This window comes from Macaca fascicularis, chromosome 3, assembly GCF_037993035.2.
Source record: "Macaca fascicularis isolate 582-1 chromosome 3, T2T-MFA8v1.1".
Taxonomy (NCBI): Eukaryota; Metazoa; Chordata; class Mammalia; order Primates; family Cercopithecidae; genus Macaca; species Macaca fascicularis.
Window position 1 is genome coordinate 170649452 of NC_088377.1, and position 27977 is coordinate 170677428.

Sequence of the window (27977 nt, forward strand, 5' to 3'; positions counted from 1 at the left end):
ACAATCCTTGTGAGAACTCACTCACTATGGTGAGAACAGCACCAGGAGGATGGTGCTAAACCATTCATGAGAAACTGCCTCCGTGATCCAGTCACCTCCCACCAGGCCTCACCTCCAACACTGAGGATTACAGTTCAACATGAGAGTTGGTGGGGATGCAGATCCAAACCATATCACCTTATTAACGATTAAAGATTAGCATTATTCCCCTAGTCAAAACTTTGTTGTTTCCTTACTATCAAGAGAATTGACCCTTAATTCTGTGTGTTATTTGAGCCTTCTTACCAATCAGTTTCCCTACTTATCTATGTCCTGATTCTTTTTTTTTTTTTTTTTTTTGAGATGGAGTTTCGCTCTTGTTGCCCAGGCTGGAGTGCAATGGCGAGATCTCAGCTCATTGCAACCTCCACCTCCCAGGTTCAAACGATTCTCCTGCCTCAGCCTCCTGAGTAGCTGGGACTACAGGCGCCCGCCACAATGTCCGGATAATTTTTGTAGTTTTAGTAGAGACGGGGTTTCACCATATTGGCCAGGCTGGTCTTAAACTCCTACCTCAGATGATCCACCCACCTTGGCCTCTCAAAGTGCTGGGATTACAGGTATGAGCCACAGTGCCCAGCCTCTATGTCCTGATTCTAACTCCTCCTACTCATACTTTAGTCCTGGATTCAAAACCCACCTCCTCTACTTCTATCCACGCTGACCTCTCTCCCCTATTACTATAGCATACTCATGGTACATCTCATTTTGGCAGCTTCTTTATCAAGTGATTAATGTGTATGCTCAAGTGAACTAGATGTTTTGTGAACACAGAGAATGAGATAAGATCCCTTCCCTGGAGGAGGAAACGTTGCTGTTTTGTCATGCTATGTTTCCTGAGAGCAAGCCATGTATCCACAGGAAAATGGAAGTCTTCAGGTTCTTCCAGGGTGTCTCTGTGCCATGAACATGCTGGAATTTCAGAAAGCTTCGCTAAATTGAATTAAATTCTCTCTCTCTCTCGCTCGCTCACTTTCCAATTGATTTAGTTGAAGTGCAATAGCTAATATGCACTTAAACTGTCCAAAGTAACAGAACTAGTCCACTACCGCTAGGCCGTGAACGACTCTTCCAGGCGTAAGAAAGGAAAACCCACCCTGGTGTGCTGCCCGATTAGCAACAAGGAAAAAGTTGCTCAATGCAAGTCTACTCTCCTGGTGGGAGCCTTGTGGTTATGCTGGGTTATACTTGGTTGTGCAGGTGTAAACTGCTGCAGTGGGAAATTAAGTGTGGTGACCAAAGGCGTGATGCGCAAAGGAGTGAGGAAAGGCAAAATGAGCAGAGTGGGGAAGAGGAGTAGCAGAAACCTCCCAGAGCAGATGAGCGGCAGGGCCATCAAAGAAGGACTGGCTTCCTTCTCACATCACCAAGGCCAGTCCCTGGGAACCACAGTTCAGACTTCACATATTTGTAGCAGTAAAGGCTTGATGTTGGCAAGTTTATTTCCCAGACACCTGTTCCCGCAGGTAACAGCAGCCGGAGCAGCTGCTGTGAGTGACTCTGAGGTCATCTCTTTCAAAGGTACCGAGCTGGAAGGATTTGGAGAAGCACAAACCCCAAACCCAGGTTCTTCTCCATGGGGCCCCGGGATCAGTCGGAAAATCTAACCAAAGCAGGAAAAACTGGCGAGCCTGGAGAACGGGGCAGAGTTGGAATAGAAGTCCCCGTTGACTTCAGGCATCCCTGTCTCTCCCACCCTAAGCCAGGAGAAAAGTCCGCTTCCTGCAGACGACCTCAGACCAACCAAGGTGCCCGCCGAGTCTCTACTTGCAGGTCCGGCCCACGATTTCCACCCATCTCTTTCCCCCTGGCGCGGGGCGGCGGCAGGCGGGGTCACCAGATCCCCCTAGCCCGGGCCCCTCCGGGCGCCGGGGACGCTGACGCTTGCGCTCCTCCTCTCTCGCCTCCCCTCCCCATCTCTCCCCTCCTTCTTCGTCCAGTCCCTCCCCCAGCCTCGGCGCAGGGGGGCCGGGCTTGGCTCCGCGAGGCCCGTGCATTCCAGAGAGCCCAGCGAGCTAGAGCAACAAAGGAGCCGAGTTGTCGGCGAGGAGAGCTCGGGGGGCTGCGGCGCGCTGGGGTGAAGGTGGCTCCCGGGCCGCGGGCTGGCGCGGGGGCGGAGCCGGAGCTGCACTCGCACCCCCGGCCCGCGCCTGGCCTCCCTCGCAGGGCTGGGAGTTGGCTTTAATGGTGGGAGAGGGAATGGGGCTGGGGATTGGGGGCCCAGGGGGCTCCCAGGGCTGAAGACAACTTGGATTGCGAGGCGAGAGCTTTGGGAGTCGTGCATCCCGGTCCGGGCCTCCGCAGCCCAACATGGGCCCCAGGTTCCAAAGTTTGCGAAGTTGGGCGCCGAGGGGCCGGGGCGCGTGGAGCGTCCGGAGGGGCCCGGGCCCGGTTTCTCTGGGCGCACAGGTCGCATGAGCCGCCTCCGCGCCCGCAAGGGTCGTGCGTGTGGCCGGTGGGCTCCGAGGAGCGGGCGGGGGCGCCGGGGTTTTTGCTGAGTTGGCGGGGTTGGCCATGGCCGCTGCCCGCCCCGCGCGGGGGCCGGAGCTCCCGCTCCTGGGGCTGCTGCTACTGCTGCTGGGGGGCCCGAGCCGGGGGGCGTCCTCGAGCGGGAACGCGACCGGGCCTGGGCCGCGGAGCGCGGGCGGGAGCGCTAGGAGGAGCGCGGCGGTGACCGGCCCTCCGCCGCCACTGAGCCACTGCGGCCGGGCTGCCCCCTGCGAGCCGCTGCGCTACAACGTGTGCCTGGGCTCCGTGCTGCCCTACGGGGCCACCTCCACACTGCTGGCCGGGGACTCGGACTCCCAGGAGGAAGCGCACGGCAAGCTCGTGCTCTGGTCGGGTAAGTACTCCGGAGCCGGGTTTGGGGGGCGGGAGGTGCTACGGTAAGACGGGGGCACCCTTGGAAAGAACAGGCTCAGGCCTGAGCCTCGGAGAGGGCGGGGACAGCACCCAGGAGAGTTGGAAGGACAGAGTCCGAAACTTTGGGGGCGGGTTACGTGCAGGATGGGACCCTCGGTCATGGGAAAGGGAGGGCAAGAAAGTTGACGAAGCGGGTCACAAAGGTCCCGAGCTGGTGGGTGAGCAAAGGATGGCGGGGATGAGGGGCCCGTGAGGAGGGGGCTCTAAGCCACGGGAAAAGACATTTTGTAAGAAGAGGAGATGCTCCACCTACTCTGGAAGCAGGGTGCCAGGGGATTCAAGGAGGTGTTCAAGACCCTGGGGAAATTGGAGTTGGAGAGGAAAAGGGGAGGGATGACGGTGGAAGAGGTTTAGGCATTTGGAGGGAAGGGTAGGGGGACATGATCAAGTGAAGTTTTGAAGGAAATGAAACCTCCTTAACGATGAGTTATTAGAAAGTGACCAGAAAGTCCTGGAAATCTTGATTTGGGAGACAGGAAAGAATCCTGGAGAACTGTGATCTTGTCTGACTTTCACAGGAGATTTCATTCAGTTTGTGCATCTGAAAAACGGGCACTCTGACGCATGCAGGAGGTTATGAAGGAATAAGACCTTTCTAACGATTATTTGTGTGTTCTTTGGAAATTTGGTTACCCAGGCTGGTCAGGGCTGTGGAAGGACGCTTAAGTCTGGAGTGTTGAGAGCCTGTGGACACTTCCATGGTGGTTTGAAGTCCCAGAGCCCCCTCACTGGAGTGGCAGAGTCTGAAAAACTGCACACTGAACCCAAATGTCCTTCCTTAGCAGTGTAGAGTATACGCTCTCCCCACCTGTCACTTTTCTAGATGAGGCCTGGAGGGTGCTGGGGAAGGGAACTGGCCTTATCAGCCCTCACTTCTAGCCAGTGTGATTCTAAAACCGTTCTTGAAAAAGAAAAGAAAACCAGGAGCCAGGAGCAGAACTGGGAGCCTCCCTCTTTTGACAGGGCTGGGGTACCCCATGTCTTAGCTCTGCCCAGGGGGCTGGTGAGGACCGTAATGTAGGGAGTGTATGTAGGCCGCCTGTCATTGACAAGTTCTCAGCCTTTGTCAGATGTTGGACAAGTCCATAAGGTTCCTGGCTTGGTTCAGATGCTGGAGGAGGAACTTGGAGGATGGTATCCATGGTACCCATAAGGTGGAGCTGCATCCTTTGTGGGGATCAGGTTCTAAAGTCAGCACAGCACGTTAGACAGAAACCATGTGTAATCAACAGTGGTTTTGAAAACTCTGCAGATTACTGTAGTGTAAGGTTGATGTCGTTTTGCATATACACTCCTTTTACGACGTTTGCATAAATGTGTTACATGTATACTCATACATAACAATGGGTATACATAGAAGATAATAATTGTAATTTTAAAGTTACGTTCATGCAAAAGACTGAAAGAATAATAGTAATAAAAAGAACACCAAAGTAAGATTAAGCAAGGTTGCTTTGAGCACCACTTGAGTTTAGGAGCGAGCTGAATGGAAAGTTCAAATCTCTCAGCACTAGAATCTTACCCAGTTCTGAGTTGCTCATGCTGTCAAAGGATAATCTTTCTGTCCCTCTCTTTATTGATTTTGCAGGGACCCATGGTTTAATTTTCCCAAGTTAAATGCATGTTTGATGTTGCCTCCTTGCAGTTACCATCAGATCAAGGAGGAAGGGTATGAACCTCTTTCCAGCCCATACTCTTGAGAGCAGCTGCTGAGCAGACAGAAGTAGTTTAAGCTGGAACATGTATGAGTTAGTACCATCTGCTGGTTGTGCAGGTTGAAATCTCACTGTCTGTGCCTTTTGGCAGGGTAGGGTCCTGCAGAGACGCCAGCACTGAGCCCAGCACCATTAGTTCCATTAGTTCACTATGAGTTCTCTGCCACCAACCACCATCACTCAGCTCATTCCTGTTTCCATATGCGTTCTGATTGCGCTCTTTCTGCTTGGGTCTTGCAAGTGGAGCAGAAACAGGTGTTAGCTTGAGCTGGGTAATGAGTAGGTAGAGTGAACCCGAGCCTTGAGCCTGGTGTGAGAATCACAGCCAGGTCAGCTGGTAGCCTCTGGCAAGTTATTTATTGTGTCCTGAGTTAATCATCTTGATTTTGCATTAGACATGATCAGTGTTACCTGGCTCTTAGGGGTGTTTTTGTGGGTGAAGGATGAAGGTGATCTAGGTTGTCTTCATCAGTAAACTCTTGAAGGTAGAGACTGGGTCTTCACTTTTTTCAAAGCCTCTGAGTACACATCCATGCTTCCATTCATGCATTCAGTTATGTATTGAATGTTTGCCGTATGTCACATTCTGGGCATGTAAGGATGAAGAACACAGACATGATCCTCTGTCATCAAGAGGAAGACAGGTTGGGCATGGTGCTCACACCTGTAATCTCAGCACTTTGGGAGGCCGAGGTGGGAAGATTGCACAATCCCAGGAATTTGAGACCAGTCTGAGATCTTGTCTCTAAAAAAAAGAGGAAGACAGACCATTCAACAAGCTTTAGAAATACCTGTGAAAGGGCCGGGCATGGTGGCTCATGCCTGTAATCCCAGCACTTTGGGAGGCCGAGGCGGGTGTATCATGAGGTCAGGAGATTGAGACCATTCTGGCTAACAAGGTGAAACCCCGTCTCTACTAAAAAATACAAAAAAAAAAAATTAGCCAGGCATGGTGGTGGGCTCCTGTAGTCCCAACTACTTGAGAGGCTGAGCCAGGAGAATGGTGTGAACTCAGGAGGTGGAGATTGCAGTGAGCTGAGATAGCACCACTGCACTCCAGCCTGGATGACAGAGCGAGACTCCATCTCAAAAAAAAAAAAAAAGTAAAGTAAAAAAGAAATATTTGTGAAAGATACTGTAGCATTTTAGGGTGCTGAAAAAGCACAAAGGACCCAAAGAACATCCCCAGAAGAACTGACATTTAACCTATAACTTGACACATAAGCAGGAATTGCCTGGCTGAGGGAGAGTTGAGGTGTGAAAATCCAGATAGGAAGAGGAAATAGCATGTACAAAGATGTAGAGGTAGGAGGGCTTGGTGCTTTTAAAGAAAGTATAAGAGTTGCAGTAGAGGGCCGGGCGCGGTGGCTCAAGCCTGTAATCCCAGCACTTTGGGAGGCCAAGACGGGCGGATCACGAGGTCAGGAGATCGAGACCATCCTGGCTAACACGGTGAAACCCCGTCTCTACTAAAAAATACAAAAAATTAGCCGGGCGAGGTGGTGGGCGCCTGTAGTCCCAGCTACTCGGGAGGCTGAGCCAGGAGAATGGCGTAAACCCGGGGGGCGGAGCTTGCAGTGAGCTGACATCCGGCCACTGCACTCCAGCCTGGGCGACAGAGCCAGACTCCGTCTCAAAAAAAAAAAAAAAAAAAAAAAAAAAAAAAGTTGCAGTAGAACTGGATCAAAGCGTGTAAGGGGTGGAATTGTAAGAGATCAGACCTAAAGAATTAGAAAATAAAGAGATGTATACCTCATATTAAGTTTGGATGTTATCCAGGGGATGATAAGGAGCCATTGAAAGATTTTAAGGGAGAGAGATGTAATTGTCTTTGCATTTTAGCTGGATCTCTTTAGGTGTGGTGTGAAGAAGCCATAGGAGCAGGGAAAGCCTGGAGCCTGACTTCTTGACCAGGGGATGTCGAAGTAGCCCAAGTAAGAGACGATGGTGGTTGGGACTTGGTAACAGGACAGAGGGAGTAGGCAGATTCCACTAACTTTCAGAGGTAGTGCTCAGAGGGCACTGATGAGTTAGGTGTGGAGCCTCAATGAGCGGGAGGCCTCAGGTTTCAGGCTTGGATGGAAGGTGGTGCCATTCCCTTTCACTAAGATAGAGAATGCTAGAGGAGGAAGAAGTTTAGGCAGGAGGTGTGGCTTTGATTTTGGCCATGTGAATTAGAGATGCTCATTGGACATCTATGTGGAGATTCTTGGCAGATCTGGAAACAGGAATTGCTGGAGAGAGGTGGCTACTGTGTGCTTCCTTGGCCCTGACTACTGGGGCTTTGGAAGGATGCCATTGACTGAGGAAGTTTATAGCTCAGGTTGGTCCAATTTCTAGGTCTGTATAGACCTCAGGTCTTTCCTCTGTCTTTCATCTCTCTGGCCTCAGGCTTCTTCAGTCACTTAGCATCTCTCCCCTTTACAGCTGGAAATGCCTCCTCCCAGGCATTCCAAGCTGACCAGACAAACATAATGTCCAGGCCGTGGTCCACCTTAGGCCAAACCTGGTTTAGTAAGTGGGGCAAAAAAGCAGAGAGGCCTGCAGCTGGCAGTGATGATGGGTCCCTGAGAGCCAGCACGTAGCCTCCTTAACCACTGCTGTGCTCTGTGTGGTACGTAAGTGTGTGGCCCTGTCACCTTGCCCAGGTGCAGGTAAGTAGGAGAGAGACAAAGGCTAGGAGGAATTTCTTGTTTGCCTGTCACACGTTGAATTGAAGGGTGACAGGAAGAATGTTTTTGGTGATGATGGATTATTTTCAGGGACAGATCAGAAAGAATTTCCTTAGAGCTTGTCCCAAACTTGGATGATGATCAGAGTCAGTTAAAAAGATATATATGGCCAGGTGTGGTGGCTGATGCCTGTAATCCCAACACTTTGGGAGGCCGAGGCGGGTGGATCACAAGGTCAGGAGATTGAGACCATCCTGGCTAACACGGTGAAAAACCCCATCTCTACTAAAAATACAAAAAATTAGCCGGACGTGGTGGTGGGCGCCTGTAGTCCCAGCTACTCGAGAGGCTGAGGCAGGAGAATGGCGTGAACCCGGGAGGCAGAGCTTGCACCACTGCACTCCAGCCTGGGTGACAGAGCAAGACTCCATCTCAAAAAAAAAAAAAAAAGGTGTGCATATATATATATGTATGTATGTATGTATGTATGTGTAGGCTGGATGCAGTGGCTCACACCTGTAATCTCAGCACTTTGGGAAATTGAGGCGGAAGATTGCTTGAAGCCAGGACTTCGAGACCAGCCTGAGCAACAAAGTGAGACCCGATCTCTAAAAAAAAAAAAAAAATTAGCCAGGCATGTTGGCACACACCTGTGGTTCCAGCTACACTGGAGGCTGAGGCAAAAGGATTGCCTGAACCCAGGAGGTTGAGGCTGCAGTGAGACATGATCACACCAGTGCACTCCAGACTGGGCAACAGAGCAAGACCCTGTCTTAGAAATACATATGTTTATATGTATGTATGTATATACACACACACACACACGTATAGGGAAAGTATAAAATACAGAAAAACATACATGGGCCTAAGTGTTTTTAAAAAACTTTTCTAAAATTAATTATTTGAGAAATGGGGTCTTGCTGTGTTGCCCAGGCTGGAGTGCAGTGGCTATTCAGAGGCTAACTGATTGTCTGCATGGTACTTATGGTGCCTGGAATAGCTGGGACTACAGGCATGTGTTCTGTGCCAGCCCAAGTCTTCAATTTTGCTTCAGATCTTTAACTTTTTAAGTGTGAAATATAACATGTATGTAGAAAATTGCATAAAACACAGAGGTACTAAATAACAAATAATTATAAAGTGGCATCTGGGTCAATAACTAGAACATGGTCAGACCCCAGAAGCTCCCTCTGTGTCTTGCTAGTCACATCCTCCTCCGCTTGCTCACATCCTCTCCACTTTTCAGTAATCACTTCCTTTTTTTCTCTATGGTTTTACCTCTTAGTTTTGGAATCCATAAGCAGTATATTTCAGCTTTGCATGTTTTTGAACTCTATTCAAATGGAATTTGTATAAAATAATATGCTGTGCATATTATTTCTTGCTTCTTTTACTCTACGTTATTATGTAAGATTCATCCATGTTATTGCAGGTTATTTCTTTTTTGTTTGTTCATTTGTTTGTTTTTCTTTTTTTGAGACAGTCTCGCTCTGTCACCTAGGCTAGAGTGTGGTGGTGCGATCTCGGCTCACTACAACCTCCACCTCCTGGGTTCAAACGATTCTCCTGCCTCTGCCTCCCAAGTAGCTGAGACCATACGTGTGCACCACCATGCCTGGCTAATTTTTGTATTTTTTAGTAGATATGGGGTTTTGCCATGTTGGTCAGGCTGGCCTCAAACTCCTGACTTCAGGTGAGCCACCCCCCTCATACTGCAGCTTATTTCTTCATTGCTGAATAATATTCCATTATATGAGTATACCACCAATTGTTTACCTCTTTTATTGTCATCTCAAGTTTTTGCCCTCTGTGAATAACATTGCTGTGAGTAGTCTTTTATATATATCCTGGTACAACTGGCACAAGTTTCTCCAGGTATATGCTGAAGGAGAATTGCTAGCTAATAATGCACATGCACACTTTAGGCTTTTGCCAAACCATTTTTCAAAGTGGTTGTACCAACTTATACTCCCACTAGGTAGTAGAAAGTCAACATTGGTTCACATGATTCCCAACACTTGGTATTATCAGCCTTTTACATTTTTGCCAATCTACTGGCTATGTTGTGGCATATATTTGTGGTTTTAATTTGAACTTCCCTGATTACTAGTAAAGTTAAATGCCTTTTCAAATGCTTACTGGCCATTAGGAGTTCTGCTTTTGGGAAGTGTCTGTTCAAATCTTTGACGTATTTTGCTATAGGGACTATCTGTCATTTTTGTAAGATTTGTAGGAGTTCTTTATATATGCTAGATATGAGTATATAGGATTACAAAGAAAATAAATTATATTGACATAGTTATCAAATATAAAAATGCAAGTAGGTGGGCTTATTTATACAATAAATAAGATCTAGTGCAGGTGTAATAACCACTATAATATCAAAGTGATTATTGACATTATTTCGAGATATCTGCAACAAAATATCTGGTTTCCACTTGTGACAAAGCCACAGGTACTATTAACATTATGTGCTGTGGGCCAGGCGTGGTGGCTCATGCCTGTAACCCCAGCACTTTGGTGTGGGAAAAGAAAGAGAGATCAGACTGTTACTGTGTCTATGAAGAACGAAGTAGACATAAGAGACTCCATTTTGTTCTTCTGATGGCAGACTTTACCGTGACAGTGGAAGTGGTATTGTATGTCCAGGCACCGCCGGCCACTATCTTCATGCAGGAACCACAGTGCCCAAAAAAAAAAAAAAAAAAAAAAAAAAAATTACACACTGTGATGTGTTGCTTACATTCGTAATTGGAGGAAGAGCCAAATTTTGGTTAGGTGTAATTTTTTTCCTATTGAAATTCATGGACCTCAATTTTTCCAAGAATCCTTTGTGAACCATAGGGTAAGAATGTTACTTACAGAATATCAGTATCTAGTAGAGAGTCTGAGCTATTCTTGATCGCATGTGTGTGTGTGTGTGTGCACACGTGTGTGTGTTTTAATAGAGACAGGGTCTGACCGTATTGTCCAGGCTGGTCTTGAACTCCTGGGCTCAAGCGATCCTCCTGCCTTGGCCTCCCAAAATGCTCCTTTGTGTTTTAATATACAAATACTTGGTGATTTTTTACTGGGATTGCATTGACTATATAGATTAACTTGGAAAAAAAAAGAGATATCTTTACAATAGTGAGTCTTCCAAACATTGAACATTTTTATATTTCTATCTATTTAGATCTTTCCTTTTCTCAATATTCTGCACAGATTTAAATACTTATTATTTGTTAGACATTCCTAGGTACTTGATATTTTTGATGCTGTTGTAAATGATGCCTTTAACATTTATTTCACTTTGTTTGTTGCTGAAATATAGAAATAAAATTGATGCCTTTAACATTTATTTCACTTTGTTGCTGATATATAGAAATAAAATTGATTGTGAATTCAATAAACTTGCTAAATTTATTCTATACACATAGTCATATAATTTGTGAGTAATGAGTTTTGTTTCTTCTTTTCCAAGTCTTATATCTTTATTGCTTTACTCAAGGCTTCCAGTACGTTGTTAAATAGACACAACGTCTTAATTCTTGATTTTTCTGGATCCTAAAAAGAAAGCTTTTCTACCCTTCACCATTAAATTTGATGTTTGATATAGGTTTTTTATAGTTAATTACAGTTTATCAGATTAAGAAAGTTTTCTCCTATTTCTAATTTGCCAATTATTCTTTTGATCATAGATGGATGTTGAATTTTATCAACTTTTTTTTTTTGGAGATGGAGTGTCACTCTGTCACCCAGGCTGGAGTGCAGTGATGCGATCTCAGCTCACTGCAAGCTCTGCCTCCTGGGTTCAAGCAATTCTCCTGCCTCAGTCTCCCAAGTAGCTGGGACTACAGGCGTGTGCCACCACGCCCAGCTAATTTTTTGTATTTTTAGTAGAGATGGGATTTCACCATGTTAGCCAGGATGGTCTCAATCTCCTGACCTCGTGATCCACCCGCCTCGGCCTCCCAAAGTGCTGGGATTACAGGTGGGAGCCACCGTGCCTGGCCGAATTTTATCAACTTTTTTTTGCACCCATTGAGATGATAATAAGATTTTTTTTCTCCTTTAACCTGTTAATGTAGTAAATTGCATTGATTGAACTTTCTAATATTAAACCAGCCTTAGAACAGTGGTACTCAACTTGATTCATCATCAGAATCACACAAATAAAAAGTCTTTTTAAAAGTCTATATCAGCCGGGCATGGTAGCACCTGTATTCCTGTTTCTCTTTTTGTTTCATATTTTATTAAAAGAAATAAAATAATACAGATAAAGCTGATATCCCCTTTCTTTCTCTTTTCAGTTTCATATCCTTCTTTTCTCTTTGGAAAGCTTCCCCATCCTAGTAATTTGTGTATTTCTTTATTTTGTTTTTAAGCTCAAGTTTTGTTTGTTTTTTCCTTTGTTTGTTTGTTTTGTTTTGTTTTTGTGGAGATGGGGTGTGGCCATATTGCCCAGGTTGGTCTCGAACTCCTGAGCTTAAGTGATCCACCCACCTTGGGCCTCCCAAAAATGCTAGGATTATAGGCGTGAGCCACCATGTTCTGCCTTAAGCTTAATTACTTTTAAAAAATAGGTTATACATATACATGGCACAGAATTCAAAAGGAACAAGTTAAGTCCTATTTCTGCATCCAGCTACCCATTTTTCCTCTGCAGAAGTAACCACCAACACTGGTTTGTGTGTCCTTTTGGAAATATCTGACATCTGTCTAGATGTAGATGTGCTCTTAGTCTCTCCTCTACCGCCCAACCAGTACCATGCTCTACAGACTGTTCTCCACTCAACTGAGTCCATGTAACATTACAACATTGGACATCATTCAATTTCAATGCACATCCTGTCATGTACCCCATAAGGAGACTTTGGTTAACAATGAACCACATGTGATGGTGTTCCCTTAAGATTATAATACCACATTTTTACTGTAGCCTTTCAATGTTTAGATATGTTTAGATACAGGGATACTCACCGTTGTGTTACAGTTGCCTGCAGTATTCAGTATAGCAACATGCTGTACAGGTTTGCAGCCTGGGAGCCGTAGGTTATACCGTATCACCTAGGTGTGCAGTAGGCTCTACCATCCAGGTTTGTGTAAGTGCACTCTATGATGTTCACACAAAGATGACATTGCCTGGTGACACATTTCTTAGAAGATATCCTCATTGTTAAGCAACACGTGACTATAGTTCTACCCTGAAAAGTGTTCTATTATAATGGTGTACGTTATTTTACTTGGTTGGTCTCCTATTGATGGGTATGAATTCAAGCTGTTTCTACTCTTTTGCTATTACAAACAGTGCTGCAATGAATAATCTATATTATCTTTGGGAACATGTGAAGTAGAAGTACTAGTATAAAATTTTGGGACGGGGGGCGGTGGCTCACGCCTGTTATCCCAGCACTTTGGGAGGCCGAGGCAGGCGGATCACCTGAGGTCTGGAGCTCGAGACCAGCCTGACCAACATGGAGAAACCCCGTCTCTACTAAAAATACAAAAAAATTAGCCGGGCATGGTGGCGCATGCCTGTGATCTCAGCTACTCGGGAGGCTGAGGCAGGAGAATCACTTGAACCTGGGAGGCGGAGGTTGCAATGAGCCGAGATCATCGCGCCATTGCCCTCCAGCCTGGGCAACAAGAGTGAAACTCAGTCTCAAAAAAAAAAAAAAAAAAAAAGGTAGATAATACCAAAGTGATCTCCACAAGTGATTACTAATTTTCATTCCTACCAGCAAATATAAAAGTGCCAGTTTCCCCTCATACTCTTTATAGTACAGTCTTTGCTTTGCTTTCTTTCTTTCTTTTTTCTTTTTTTTTTTTTAGATAGAGTCTTGTTCTGTCACCCAGGCTGGAGTGCAACGGCGATCTCGCCTCACTGCAACGTCCACCTCCTGGATTCAAGCAATTCTCCTGCCTCAGCCTCCCAAGTAGTTGGGATTGCAGGTGCCTGCCACCACACCTAGCTAGTGTCTATAATTTTTTAGTAGAGACAGGTTTTCACCATGTTGGCCAGACTTGTCTTGAACTCCTGACCTCAGGTGATCGACCCGTCTCGGCCTCCCAAACTGTTGGGATTACAGGCATGAGCCACCACGCCCAGCCCTCTTTATGTTTTTAAAGGCCATCAAATGGCCTTGAGCCCAGGAGTTCAAGACCATCCTCAGCAACATGGTGAAACCTTGTCTCTACAGAAAAATACAAAAATTTGCCAGGTGTGGTGGTGTGAGCTGGTAGTCTCTGCTACTCAGGAATTTGAGGTGGGAGGATTAACTGAGCCTGGGGAGCTCAAGGCTGCAGTGAGCTGTAATTATGCCACTGCACTCCAGCCTGGGCAACAATGTGAGACCCTGTCTCAAAAAAATAAAAAAATAAAAAATAAATAAAAACGTAAAGAGATGTTCGACCTCACTCTTTTTTTTTTTTTTCTTTTTTTTTTTGAGACGGAGTCTCGCTGTGTTGCCCAGGCTGGAGTGCAGTGGCCAGATCTCAGCTCACTGCAAGCTCCGCCTCCTGGGTTTACGCCATTCTCCTGCCTCAGCCTCCCGAGTAGCTGGGACTACAGGCGCCCGCCACCGCGCCCGGCTAGTTTTTTTGTATTTTTTAGGAGAGACGGGGTTTCACCATGTTAGCCAGGATGGTCTCGATCTCCTGACCTCGTGATCCGCCCGTCTCGGCCTCCCAAAGTGCCGAGATTACAGGCTTGAGCCACTGTGCCCGGCCGACCTCACTCTTAATAATACAAATGTGGAATAAACTACAATAAAATACACTTTTTTAAAACTTTTATACTTTTTATCACTTAGTGATAAAGATCAAAACATTTGCAAATGTGATCTGTTATTTGTCTTTTGCCTATGTTTCTATAGAATTATGCAATTTTTACTGATTTGGAGGAGCTCTGTGCATATAAGGAAATTAGCTCTTGTGATAAGCATTGATTTTTTGAGTGTCTTTTCTTATGATTTTGTATTGATTTTTCTGAAGTCTTTTGTTTAAATCTTTTATCTCATGGTGTGTAGGTTTTGTGTCATTTCAGAAGGCCTTCTCCACTCCAAGGTTTAAAAAATCATTTCCATCTTTTCTTCTAAAACTTTAATTTTTAGAAAAACAATGTAGTTATTTTTTATCCATCTGGACTTTTGTGTAAGAAATGGGGTAAAGATCCACCTTATTTTTTCCCTAGATAATTTCTCAGTTGTCCTTAAAGATTTATTTAATAATTTCTCTTTTTCCTGGGGAGTTTTATTTTTAAGGTATGAAACCATATTCACGATGAGAGGGAAAAATAAAAACAATCAAATTACACATTTTTAAAACCTGATTGTTATCACAGATATAAAAAGATTGAGAAAAATTACAGTTTTTTGTTTTTTGTTTGTTTGTTATGAGATGGAGTTTTGTTCTGTTGCCCAGGCTGGAGTGCAGTGGTGCCATCTTGGCTCACTGCAACCTCTGCCTCCCGGGTTCAAGCGGTTCTCCTGCCTCAGCCTCCTGAGTAGCTGGGATTACAGGTGCCCTCCACTACACCCGGCTTATTTTTGTACTTTTAGTAGAGACGGAGTTTCACCATGTTGGCCAGACTGGTCTTGAACTCCTGACCTCATGATCCACCCACCTCGGCCTCCCAAAGTGCTGGGATTACAGACTTGAGCCACCATGCCCGCCGACACAACCTTTTTATTAACTGCCTTATGTTTCTCTAAAGCATTTTACTCCAGAGAGCTCCCCCCATTTTAAATATACTGTGCAATAAAAGTAAATATCCAGTAAAATTCACTTTTTCTTTGTTGAACAGTTCTAAGTTTAGACAAATGCATAGACTTGTGTAACCAGCCACCACATTCAAGATAGAGAACAGTCCTTTCACCCCCATATATTCTCTCATGCTACTATTTTGTAGGCAAACCCTGCCCTCACCCCAATCCCTGGCACCTACTTCTCTGTTTTCTACAAGTACCCATGTGCTGAGAATTTCTGGTGACTGTTTTTAGGGTTTTGTTTTGTTTTGTTTTGTTTTTGAGGCAGAGTCTCATTCTGTTGGCCAGGCTGGAGTGCAGTGGCACCATCTCAGCCCACTGCAACCTCCGCCTCCTAGGTTCAAGTGATTCTCTTGCCCCAGCCTCCCGAGTAGCTGGGATTACAGGCATGTACCACCAGGACTGACTAATTTTTGGATTTTTAGTAGAGACGGGGTTTCACCATGTTGGCCAGGCTGGTGTTGAACTCCTGACCTCAGGTGATCTGCCCGCCTCGGCCTCCCAAAGTGCTGGGATTACAGGTGTGAGCCACCGCGCCTGGCCAACTGGTAACTGAATTGAGTCAAGTGGGAACTGTTGCCTGAGGACATTGCTGCCATTTTTTTTTTTTTTTTTTTTTTTGCGACGGAGTCTCGCTCTGTTGCCCAGGCCGGAGTGCAGTGGCGTGATCTCGGCTCACTGCAAGCTCTGCCTCCCAGGTTCATGCCATTCTCTTGCCTCAGACTCCCAAGTAGCTGGGACTACAGGCATCCGCCACCACGCCCGGCTAATTTTTTGTATTTTTAGTAGAGACGGGGTTTCACTGTGTTAGCTAGGATGGTCTCAATCTCATGACCTCGTGATCCACCCACCTCGGCCTCCCAAAGTGCTGGGATTACAGGCATGAGCCACCACGCCCGGCCGGAGGAGGACATTGCTTCTTAACTGGCAGAAACTTGCTCTGCACCCTGGAATATATTCTGAAAGCTGGGAGCAGTCAGAGGCCTCAAACAAATAATCATAAGAGCTAACATTTCCTGAGCGCTTACTACATAACAGGTACTGCCAAGGGCATTTAAAGTGTTATCTCACTTTTCACAGCAGTTCCATAAGGTAAATCTATCATCCCCATTTTACAGATGAGGCCACTGAGGCTAAAGATAAAGTACTTTGCGCAAGATCATAGAGCCAGGAAAGAGTGGAGCCAAGATTTGGACCCAGGCTGGCCAATTGCTGTGCGCATGCTCCTTACCCCTCTACTATATTGCCTTCCCTCCAAAGGAGAGGTTACCTGTCTCTGCCACCCCCAGCCTGGAAATGCGACCAGCACCCACATTGGCTCTCACATCGTCATATTCTCTCCTAATGCAACTTCTTGTTTGGGAAATAGATATTGCTGAAGCCAGGATGATTCAGGAGGGGCTTCTGTGATGGGCAGGGTGGAGGACTATGCTGGGGAGGGGTGCTGGGAGATCGCCATCTGTTTCTGTCTTGCTGACAGCATTTTTCCCCTCTCCGCACTGGACAGAGCCTCCTCTGTTCCTCTCCATCTGACTTCCTGCTTCCTCCTCTGGCTTTGGAGTGCCTGGCTCCTCTGACTACCTCTTCTTAAGCCCCCATCTCTTCTCTCTCTCACTCCGCTTGGTAAGAGGAACAAGGGTTCCGGGGTCTGGGCAAAGGGAAACATCTCCTGGCTCTAGCAAATGGGCCCTGTGAGGGTTGGGTGCACCCCTGAAAAGGTAAATCCACCCCGGGGAGCTCTACCAGAGGCATTACCACTCCCTAGCAGGGCATCTGGAAGCGGCAGTTATTTTCTTAAAACTCAAATTATAGTAAGCATACAGAATAGCACCCAGATCATGAACTTGATTCCCACAGGGTGAATACACTCCTGTAACCAGTATCAGATCAGGAGATAGAATATTCCCAGCATCCCGTGTAACCAGTACCAGATTAAGAAATAAAACATTCCCAGCAACCCAGAGGTTCCTCTCCAGGCTCTCTTCTAGTCACTGTCCCTAGAGTAGAGGGCTGGGGTGTTTTTGTTTGTCATAATCACTGCTGGGTTCTACTGGCATTGAGTTGGCAGAGTCTAGGAATCCTAAGTGTCTGCAATGCATGGGACAGTCCTACCGTATAAAGAACTGTCCTGCCCAGATGCACTGTTGAGAAACACTGTACCTGCCAGGTCTGACCAGTGATGGGCTGCAGTGTGGCAAAGGCCTGGGGAACGGGTGCAGCTGTGTCTGTGGGTCAGAGTGAGGAAGGGCCTTCACTGCGATTCTGTTGCCACCCTCAGGCCTCCGGAATGCTCCCCGCTGCTGGGCAGTGATCCAGCCCCTGCTGTGTGCCGTATACATGCCCAAGTGTGAGAATGACCGGGTGGAGCTGCCCAGCCGTACCCTCTGCCAGGCCACCAGAGGCCCCTGTGCCATCGTGGAGAGGGAGCGGGGCTGGCCTGACTTCCTGCGCTGCACTCCTGACCGCTTCCCTGAAGGCTGCACGGTGAGTGCTCTGTGAGACAAGGTCCAGGCTCTCTGGGCTGGGCAGGACCGGGTATAGGGCAGGGTCCAGTGGGGAGCAGGGGAGCCCAGAGCTTTGTCTCCTGGAGACCCTGAGCCTACAGCCATGGGGTCAGCAAGCCACAAACTCAAACTGCAGTTCACTGGCTGGACCCGTCTATTAGGGATTCTCTATTTATTTATCAGTGATCACATGTTCAGCAAAATGTTTTGAGCACTGGCTGTGTTGGGTATTGTGGTGTTATGGGCATCACAGATGACGGGAGCCTATCAGGAAGTTTCTCATCTATGTTGGGAGTCAAGGCATGAGCATGTGAAACAGCTAGAGCCACCAAGACAGGGGACGTGAGCTAGTTCTGAGTGGTGCAGGAGAGATCTTCAATGAAAATAATAACAGTAATAATTATAGTAATAATACCAATTAGTCCTGTTTACTATATGCCAAATACCATTATAATAAGCTCACGCCTGTAATCCCAGCACTTTGGGAGGCCGAGGCGGGCAGATCACCTGAAGTCAGGAGTTCCAGACCAGCCTGGCCAACATGGCGAAACCCCGTCTCTACTAAAAATACAAACATAAGTCTGATGTCGTGGCGCCTGTAGTCCCAGCTACTCGGGAGGCTGAGACACGAGAATCGCTTGAACCTGGGAGGTGGAAGTTGCAGTGAGCTGAGATCGTGCCACTGAACTCCAGCCTGGGCTGCAGAGTGAGACTCTGTCTCAAAACAAACAAACAAATAAACAAACTGGCCAGACACAGTGGCTCACACCTGTAATGCCATGACTTTGGAAGGCCGAGGCAGGTGGATCACTTGATGAGGTCAGAAGTTCAAGACCAGCCTGACCAACAGGGTGAAACTCCATCTCTACTAAAAATACAAAAAATTAGCCGGATGTGGTGGTGGGCACCTGTAATCCCAGCTACTTGGGAGGCTGAGGCAGGAGCATTACTTGAACCCGGGAGGCAGAGGTTGCAGTGAGCTGAGATTGTGCCATTGCACTCCAGCCTGGGCGACAGAGCCAGACTCTGTCTCTCTCTCTCTCTCTCTCTCTCTAAAAAATATATGTTTATTCTTTTAACCCTTAAACCATACCATGAGGTAAGTACTACCATCTTAGAAATGGGGAAACTGGCTGGGCGCCGTGGCTCACGCCTGTAATCCCAGCACTTTGGGAGGCCGAGGCGGGTGGATCATGAGGTCAGGAGTTCAAGACCAGCCTGGCCAACCTGGTGAAACCCCGTCTCTACTAAAAATACAAAAATTAGCCAGGTGTGGTGTGGGTGCCTGTAGTCCCAGCTACTCGGGAGGCTGAGGCAGGAGAATTGCTTGAACCCGGGAGGCAGAGGTTGCAGTGAGCCGAGATTGTGCCACTGCCCTCCAGGCTGGGTGACAGAGCGAGACTGTCTCAAAAAAAACAAAAAAAAAGAGAAAGAAGTGGGGAAACTGAGGTACAGAGAGGCCAAATAATTTGCCAAGCCAGTCCTGGGATTCAGGTCCCAGAAGTGTATCTCCAGCCACCCTGCCATGCTACCTGGATACCTTTCCCTAAACGAGAGGCTCGCTCCTGAGCTGCCTTGACACCATCTTTTCCCATCCCTGGTGCCAGAATGAGGTGCAGAACATCAAGTTCAACAGTTCAGGCCAGTGCGAAGTGCCCTTGGTTCGGACAGACAACCCCAAGAGCTGGTACGAGGACGTGGAGGGCTGCGGCATCCAGTGCCAGAACCCGCTCTTCACCGAGGCTGAGCACCAGGACATGCACAGCTACATCGCGGCCTTTGGGGCCGTCACAGGCCTCTGCACGCTCTTCACCCTGGTCAGCCGCGGGAGGGCATGCCCGGGATGCACTCTGCCTGGAACACGGGAAGAGAGCCAGAGGGAAGGGGGGCAAAGAGGTCTTGGTGGGGGTCCCCAGGGAAGGATCATGCTCAGAAGGGTCCGGGGCTCAGTTAAGGGTGTCTGTGTCAGCGGAATAACCCTAACCTTGCAGAATGGCCCACTTCTCTCTTCTAGGCCACATTCGTGGCTGACTGGCGGAACTCGAATCGCTACCCTGCTGTTATTCTCTTCTACGTCAATGCGTGCTTCTTTGTGGGCAGCATTGGCTGGCTGGCCCAGTTCATGGATGGTGCCCGCCAGGAGATCGTCTGCCGTGCAGATGGCACCATGAGGCTTGGGGAGCCCACGTAGGTGTCTTGGGGACCCAGGGGTGAAGGTGCAGGGAGGAAGGCTGAAGTGTGCGTTTACTCCAAAAGGGGCAGGTGCATGTAAACCCGAGATCCAGAGCAGGATCTGGCTCTGCCTTACTGCATACTGCATGCAAGGTGTCCAGTGTTAGGATCTTAGTTTCAGAACCAGGACCTTCGTGGTTTGCATCTGCTCAAAGGGGTGGCTCCTAGAGCCTCCTCAGATCTGATCTGGGTCCTGTCTGCAAGCCCTGACTTCTGGGAACCTCCAGACCTCAGCAGCCGAGGGTCTGGGCACAGGGTGGGGAGACCAGGTGGAGGGAGTACGGAGTGACCACCTCAAGTGACACCTCACCTCTCTGCACAGCTCCAATGAGACTCTGTCCTGCGTCATCATCTTTGTCATCGTGTACTATGCCCTGATGGCTGGCGTGGTTTGGTTTGTGGTTCTCACCTATGCCTGGCACACTTCCTTCAAAGCCCTAGGCACCACCTACCAGCCTCTCTCGGGCAAGACCTCCTACTTCCACCTGCTCACTTGGTCACTCCCCTTTGTCCTCACTGTGGCAATCCTTGCTGTGGCGCAGGTATAGTGACTGGTAGGGACGGGAGTTCTGGATAGGGTGAGTTTGAGGGAGGGGGCCAGTAACCCACCTTCCCTCCCACCCCTTCCTGCCGCAGGTGGATGGGGACTCTGTGAGTGGCATCTGTTTTGTGGGCTACAAGAACTACCGATACCGTGCGGGCTTCGTGCTGGCCCCAATCGGCCTGGTGCTCATCGTGGGAGGCTACTTCCTCATCCGAGGTGAGTGAAGACCAGACCAGGACCAGCTGGGTAACAAGATGTGCTGGGCACTTGCTGTGTGTGATCGGGAGCCAGGAGCTGCCAACACAGCTGCCCCCATGCTGAGACCCCAGCTAGTTGCTACAGGGCCTTTGCACAGAGTAGAAGGTGACCCTCTAGGCAGACGAAACACTGTGGGCACTTCTTGCGGGACACCTTTGTGCTGGCCAGAAAAATCCATCCCTCTCTCCAGGGCCTTGGCCCAGGGCTCACAGCTTGTTTTTTTTGGTTGTTGTTGTTTATTTTTGTTTTTGAGATAGAGTCTGGCTCTGTTGCCCAGGCTGGAGTGCAGTGGCACAATCTTGGCTCACTGCAAACTTGCCTCCTGGGTTCAAGCTATTCTCCTGCCTCAGCCTCCCCCATAGCCGAAATTACAGGCATGCACCACCATATCTGGTTTTTGTATTTTTAGTAGAGACGGGGTTTCACCATGTTGGCCAAGCTGGTCTTGAACTCCTGACCTAAAGTGATCCACCCACCTCGGCCTCCCAAAGTGCCGGGATTATAGGCGTGAGTCACCGTGCCCAGCCTCACAGCTTGTTAGGTGGAGATGGGCCAGGATCCAGCCCCAGTCAGCTCCTGGCCAGTGCACTTGTGTGATGAACACCCTGAGTAATCTACTCTGCCCACTTGGCCCAACCTGGGTCCTTTGGTTATCCGTGTGCACATTATTAACTTAATGATATGTACTGTCAATCTTCTGGAGCTTGGTTTTCATCTTCTTTCTGCCCCCAGCACACACAGCTCTCAGCATGCATGGAATTAGTGGTCCCTGACTTTCCTGTCTCGGGCTGCCGTCCCACAGTAAGCCTCAGCATCTATTTAGCTCATTGTTGTTGGGTTTCCTTTGTGAACCTTAGTTTCCTCACCCTGAACTGCCAGCCTTCTGTTCAGTCTCCTCTTTCCCCTCTTTTTAGCATAGTGTCTGGGCCTCTGATTTGTGCTTCGTTATCATGCTGTCCTGGTGTGGTAATCACTAGCCACATGTGTTGAAACTAGTCCAGGCTGAGTGCGGCAGCTCACTCCTGTAATCCCAGTACTTTGGGAGGCTGAGACGGACGGATCACTTGAGCTCAGGAGTTCAAGACCAGCCTGAACAACATAGTGAGACCCCATTTCTACAAAAAATACAAAAGTTGCCTGGGCAGGGTGGCACATGCCTGTGGTCCCAGCTATGTGAGAGGCTGAGGTGAGAGGCTTGCTTGAGCCCAGAAGGTTGAGGCTGCAGTAAGTCATGATCATGCCACTGCACTCTAGCCTGGGCAATAGAGTGAGACCCTGTCTCAAAGAAAACAAGACAACAACTAAAAGAAACGAGTCCAAATTGAGGTGTATTGTAAAATGTGAAATACACATTGTATTTTAAAAAAAACTTAGCAGGAAAAAAATGTAAAATATCTCATTAATAATGTGTTACATGGATTATGTGTTGAAATGATTTTTATTTTGAATATATTGGGTTTGTAAAATATATTGATACTAGTTTTGCTTGTTTCTTCTAACTTTTTTTAAGTGGCCACTAGAAAATTGTCATATGTATGTGGATCACATATTTCTATGGGAAGGTCGGCATGGTGGCTCACACCTGTAATCCCAGCACTTTGGGAGGCCGAGGTGGGCAGATCACCTGAGTTCAGGAGTTCAAGACCATCCTGGCCAACATGGTGAAACCCCACCTTTACAAAAATACAAAAATTAGCCAGCATGATGGCGGGTGCCTGTGATTCCAGGTGCTTGGGAGGCTGAGGCAGGAGAATTGCTTGAACCTGGGAGGCGGAGTTTGCAATGAGCTGAGATCGCACCATTGCACTCCAGCCTGGGAGACAGGGTTCCGTCTAAAAAAAAAACAACTACTATATTGGATAGCGCTGTTCTTGAGTTTATTTTATGCCTTTTCCATCAGAACAGCTTTGATCTGCCCCCTTCCTCAGGGGCAGCTAGGCCACGACCGAGGTTTCCTCTTCTCGTGTCTGTCTAGGCTCTGCCCTTGTCTTCCCAGTCCCTGCTAGACCTGCCACCAACTTCTCACCATTTCTCCAGTGTCTCTAGCTCCCCAGGCTTTCAGTCAGCACAGGGGTAATCAGACTTGGGACTCCAGAGCCTTAGGACCCTCCTCCCACTCACCCATCCTTCCCAGCAGGGCAGCCTCACCCCTGCTAATGTCTGAGGTCCCCCTTCTGTTCAGGAGTCATGACTCTGTTCTCCATCAAGAGCAACCACCCGGGGCTGCTGAGTGAGAAGGCTGCCAGCAAGATCAATGAGACCATGCTGCGCCTAGGTGAGTGGCCCCAGGACTTCGGTCTGAGGTCCTGGCCAGTCCAACACTGCACCCTCCTGGGGCTATGTGACCAGCAGGGTGCAGTAAGTCAGTGGGACAAGTTAGCCATGGGGACAAGGACAAGGGGTGTGTGTAGGTAGTAGTGGTAGTGGCAGCTCAGAAGAAGGGGGCCTACTCGGGGGGAAGAATTCAAGTTCATGCCGGGACTGGTTCCTCCTGCCCACTACATCCCACGTGGGCCCTCCCACGGCTGCCTCAAGTGCCCTTCTTTATTTTAGAGGAAGCAGTTCTTGAACTGAGCCCAGGATGAGTTCACCCCAGCCCGAGCGAGCGGTCTTTGAGGCTTCAGTGGGGCAGACTCCCTCCTCCCCACTGCTGCTGCGGGGCTGGGCTTGGTAACGTCCTGTCCTGCCCCTGTCCTCCACAGGCATTTTTGGCTTCCTGGCCTTTGGCTTTGTGCTCATTACCTTCAGCTGCCACTTCTACGACTTCTTCAACCAGGCTGAGTGGGAGCGCAGCTTCCGGGACTATGTGCTGTGAGTGAGGGGCATGGAGGCGGCAGTGTTGGGAGCCGGAGCCAAGGCCATAGGACACCCACTGGGCAGCAGGGATTTGCCAAGTCCCTGCTGCATCCAGCAGATTCAACTGATGGTGTCTGGGTGCATAAGGCATCAGTCTCTGCAGTTTCAGACATGGCAAACAACCTTTGCATCCTTTCTCACCTCTGCCCTTCCCTCTCCACCCCCTTGGTTGCCCCGCTGGTGCATGTGTGACTGTTAAGCAGCCAGTTCAGCTTTGTGACTGACACGAAGTTGCCCTCTAATTCTGCGTGCTCTCCCGCAGAGCCTGCTGTAGATCCCGGCACAGGACTAGTTACCTCTCTATGATCGGTTAATGACCTGTCAGTGTCGGCTAGTTTTGCCTGTGCTTTTTTGTGTCATAATGAGGATGGATTGGAGAGAGTAAGACATCTTTACTTCGGAGAGAAGCGCAGTGCCCACTGTTACAAGGACAGCCACTAAAATGGATGCTAGTCCAAGTCCTGACTGTGTCAGGCTCTTCCTTAAAGGTTCTGGCCTCCAGTCTGGGATACTTTAAACCACAATGATGCCTCCGTCTCTGCCCCAGAGATTTGATTTAATTGTCTGGGGCGGGACCCAGACGTCAGTAGCTATTAAAAGCTCCCCAGTTGATTCTAATGAGCACCCAGGGTTGAGATCAGCGCTGTGGGGCTTAGCCCTTTCTAAAGTTTTTGGGTTGATTGTCTGTGTCTACCCAGTAGACTCAGAAAACCCCACCTGTAGTTCCAGCTACTTGGGAGGCTGAAGCAGGAGATTGCCTGAGCCCAGGAATTGCAAGCTGCAGTGGGCTGTGATCGTGCCACCGCACTCTAGCCTGGGTGACAGAGCAAGACCCTGTCTCAAAAAAAGAGAGAGAGAAAAAAGGAAAGCCTCACCTGCCTACATCCCCTCACTGTAGGTGTCAGGCCAATGTGACCATCGGACTGCCCACCAAGAAGCCCGTCCCTGACTGTGAGATCAAGAATCGCCCGAGCCTTCTGGTGGAGAAGATCAACCTGTTTGCCATGTTTGGAACTGGCATCGCCATGAGCACCTGGGTCTGGACCAAGGCCACGCTGCTCATCTGGAGGCGCACCTGGTGCAGGTGGGCGCGGCAGCCAGCCCCTCCTGCCCTGCCCACCTCACCCTCAGCCTTGGGACCCCGTCTTTCGGTTTTGTCGGGTCCTGCTTCTAGCGCAGCCTTGGTCAGTGGTTCACCACTGCCCCCTGGTGGCACCTCCTGTCCTTGAGTGGCCCAATGCCTGGGCCTGGGCCAAGTGCAGAGCCAGCTGTCATCATCTCTTAAGAGTGGAGTGATGGGAGGGCTGGGCACACAGGAGCTCTGCATTCTGGCCGCACTTCTTTGCAGAGAAGGCCTCTACTCCTGAGTCTTTGAAGGACTTGAGGCCCTTGGGAGCCTCCTTCTCTGGAAAGAATGGCATCGCTGGCCCTTCCCAAGATTCGATGGGAAGCGGCTGTTTCTTCACGCTCCTTCCCTATCCCTTCTACTCTCAGGTTGACTGGGCAGAGTGACGATGAGCCCAAGCGGATCAAGAAGAGCAAGATGATTGCCAAGGCCTTCTCCAAGCGGCACGAGCTCCTGCAGAACCCAGGCCAGGAGCTGTCCTTCAGCATGCACACTGTGTCCCACGATGGGCCTGTGGGTGAGCCTCACCCCTCCTCCACCGGAGCCTCCTGGCCCCGCGCTGCCCATGTGCTATTCTCTCCCAGCCTGCTGGGGGCACACTTGGAAGACTGACTGTGTGGAGCAAGGCACTCTCTCTGTCACTCACACACCCATTCTTCCCCAGGCCCCTCCCACCCTCTGGGGGGCTTCCCGTCTCTGTTTCTGCCCCTGGGTCTGCTTGCCAGTGCTTGGGTTCCAAGAAGACTCCGCAGTTGCTATCCCTGGGCAAGAGTAAGTCAGGGTTCCAAGAACTGGATTTCTGGCCTCCAGTTAGGCCCTTTGGGGACCTGAGGCCCTTCTCTTCAGATTCTGAAGGGGTAGAGATCACCGTGGTTACAGGGTGAGCGTTCTCTGGTGAGCAGGAGGGACTGGCTGTGGGAAGATGAATGGCACTGAGTATGGGAGGCACTGCCAGGGACTGGGGAGTCACTATTCCTTCTCCTTTCCTTCCTTCTATTCCCACAGCGGGCTTGGCCTTTGATCTCAATGAGCCCTCAGCTGATGTCTCCTCTGCCTGGGCCCAGCATGTCACCAAGATGGTGGCTCGGAGAGGAGCCATACTGCCCCAGGATATTTCTGTCACCCCTGTGGCAACTCCAGGTATGAGGGTTCAGGCTGCTGGAGGAAGATGGAGGGGCACAGAGGCTGGGGGCTTCTGGGACTAGAGTACAGGGGCTGTCAAAGGAGGAGGAAGAGGAAGGAAAGGCGCCAGAGGATCTGAAAGGTGGGGCTGAGGCTCTAAGAGTCTAGAGGCCTGGGCCCCAGAACTAACAGGGTAAGGGCTCCCAGGAGAGTGGGGGTGGCATGGACAGAGCCAGGGCCCCAGGCTCATGTTTTCTCTCCTCCTGTCAGTGCCCCCAGAGGAACAAGCCAACCTGTGGCTGGTTGAGGCAGAGATCTCCCCAGAACTGCAGAAGCGCCTGGGCCGGAAGAAGAAGAGGAGGAAGAGGAAGAAGGAGGTGTGCCCGCTGGCGCCGCCCCCTGAGCTTCACCCCCCTGCCCCTGCGCCCAGTACCATTCCTCGACTGCCTCAGCTGCCCCGGCAGAAATGCCTGGTGGCTGCAGGTGCCTGGGGAGCTGGGGACTCTTGCCGACAGGGAGCGTGGACCCTGGTCTCCAACCCATTCTGCCCAGAGCCCAGTCCCCCTCAGGATCCATTTCTGCCTAGTGCACCAGCCCCCACGGCCTGGGCTCACGGCCGCCGACAGGGCCTGGGGCCCATTCACTCCCGCACCAACCTGATGGAGGCAGAACTCATGGATGCAGACTCGGACTTCTGAGCCTGCAGAGCAGGACCTAGGACAGGAAAGAGAGGAACCAATACCTTCAAGGCTCTTCTTCCTCACCGAGCGTGCTTCCCTAGGATCCCGTCTTCCAGAGAACCTGTGGGCTGACTGCCCTCCCAGGAGAGTTCTGGATGTCTGGCTCAAAGCAGCAGGACTGTGGTAAAGAGCCTAACATCTCCACGGGGAGGCCTCACCCCAGGGACAGGGCCTGGAGCTCAGGGTCCTTGTTTCTGCCCCACCAGCTGCAGCCTGGTTGGCAGCATCTGCTCCATCGGGGCAGGGGGTATGCAGAGCTTGCGGTGGGGCAGGAATGGTGGAGGCAGAGGTGACAGTTCCCAGAGTGGGCTGTGGTGGCCAGGGAGGCAGCCTAGCCCACGTCTGGCCGATGAGGGCTGGCTGCCGTTTTCTGGGCTGATGGGTGCCCTTTCCTGGCAATCTCAGTCCAAAAGTGTTAATTTTTTCATTAGTCCTTTGTCTAAGTAGGGCCAGGGCTCCCTCTTCCTCTCGCAGGTGTTTGTGGGGCTGGAAGGGCCTGCTCCCATAGCGGCCATGTCGCCTCTTAATAGTTGGCCCTACCCCAAACCCATCTTTTGTTCTCCTGTATCCTCCTTCCCTTGTTCCATTTCAGTTCAATTTCAGAGCTGCCAACCTCTTCACATTTCTTTTTTTTTGATGAGGACCCAGAGCTGCTGCACACACTCACCTCCAACCCCGTCCCCTCGCTGCTGGGCCCCATCGCCACGGGAGAGACTGGTTCAGCTCTAGGGCCTCAGCCTGGAGTGGGATAGGAGAGGAGAGTAATGGGGCCTCCGAAAGATGTGTCATCTCTTCCTCACACCCATTCAGTGGGGGATGGGTCCTCTAGACTTGAGGGGCTGCCCTGGGAAGCTGCTGTAGCTTCAGCCAGGCAAGAAAGCTTCCTTCAACCTGCATAGCCGGTGGGTGAGATTCCCACCTTCCATAGCCTCCAACCATGTTCCCAAGGCCCCACTTTCAAGAATCAGACAGCAGGAAGCCATAGATGCTGGCTGGGTTCCAGGTTATGGGGAGAAGAAATACAGTCAATAAAAGGTTTTTGTATAAACTCTTTGTGTGTTTTTTTGTTTTGTTTTGTTTTGTTTTTTTTTGAGACGGAGTCTCGCTCTGCCACCCAGGCTGGAGTGCAGTGGCCGGATCTCAGCTCACTGCAAGCTCCGCCTCCCGGGTTCACGCCATTCTCCTGCCTCAGCCTCCCGAGTACCTGGGACTACAGGCGCCCGCCACTGCACCCGGCTAGTTTTTTGTATTTTTTAGTAGAGACGGGGTTTCACCGTGTTAGCCAGGATGGTCTCGATCTCCTGACCTCGTGATCCGCCCGTCTCGGCCTCCCAAAGTGCTGGGATTACAGGCTTGAGCCACCGCGCCCGGCCCTTTGTGTGTTTTTTGTTTTGTTTGTTTTTTGTTTTTGAGACAGAGTCTTGCTCTGTCGCCCAGGCTGGAGTGCAGTGGTGCATCTCTGCTCACTGCAAGCTCCGTCTCCCGGGTTCACGCCATTC

The 27977-nt window shown here is 49.5% G+C and overlaps 1 protein-coding gene across 13 annotated transcripts; it reads left to right on the plus strand.

Annotated features, from left to right (window-relative positions):
• Window positions 1–2034: 2034 nt before the first annotated feature.
• On the plus strand, window positions 2035–27526 carry SMO (smoothened, frizzled class receptor). Of its 13 annotated transcripts, none has more exons than XR_012432844.1 (14): window positions 2035–2881; window positions 16604–16719; window positions 17375–17580; window positions 19208–19417; window positions 19615–19787; window positions 20155–20374; window positions 20469–20592; window positions 22817–22909; window positions 23337–23445; window positions 24389–24574; window positions 24985–25133; window positions 25281–25496; window positions 25622–25756; window positions 26009–27526. XR_012432844.1 is itself a non-coding variant. In XM_045388387.3 (14 exons), exons 3-14 carry the CDS (start codon window positions 17434–17436, stop codon window positions 26396–26398), a joined length of 2043 nt encoding a protein of 680 aa, XP_045244322.1. In that variant the 5' UTR covers window positions 2035–2881; window positions 16604–16719; window positions 17375–17433; the 3' UTR covers window positions 26399–27526. The 13 variants fall into 13 exon arrangements, 6 of the variants coding, with proteins under 6 accessions (XP_045244322.1, XP_073892073.1, XP_005550795.1 ...); XR_012432845.1 differs by having other exon boundaries at window positions 25427–25496; XR_012432847.1 differs by lacking the exon at window positions 16604–16719 and adding an exon at window positions 21549–21735.
• The last annotated feature ends 451 nt before the right edge of the window (window positions 27527–27977 follow it).

What these genes read in the sequence shown, in the direction of transcription:
- SMO (XM_005550738.4), top strand. Translation starts at nt 2,554, where the DNA reads ATGGCCGCTGCCCGCCCCGCGCGGGGGCCGGAGCTCCCGCTCCTGGGG. An exon ending in ATGAGGCTTGGGGAGCCCAC is followed by an intron (nt 19,788 to 20,154) that starts GTAGGTGTCTTG and finishes CTCTCTGCACAG; the next exon opens with CTCCAATGAGACTCTGTCCT. An exon ending in GTCCCACGATGGGCCTGTGG is followed by an intron (nt 25,134 to 25,280) that starts GTGAGCCTCACC and finishes ATTCTTCCCCAG; the next exon opens with GCCCCTCCCACCCTCTGGGG.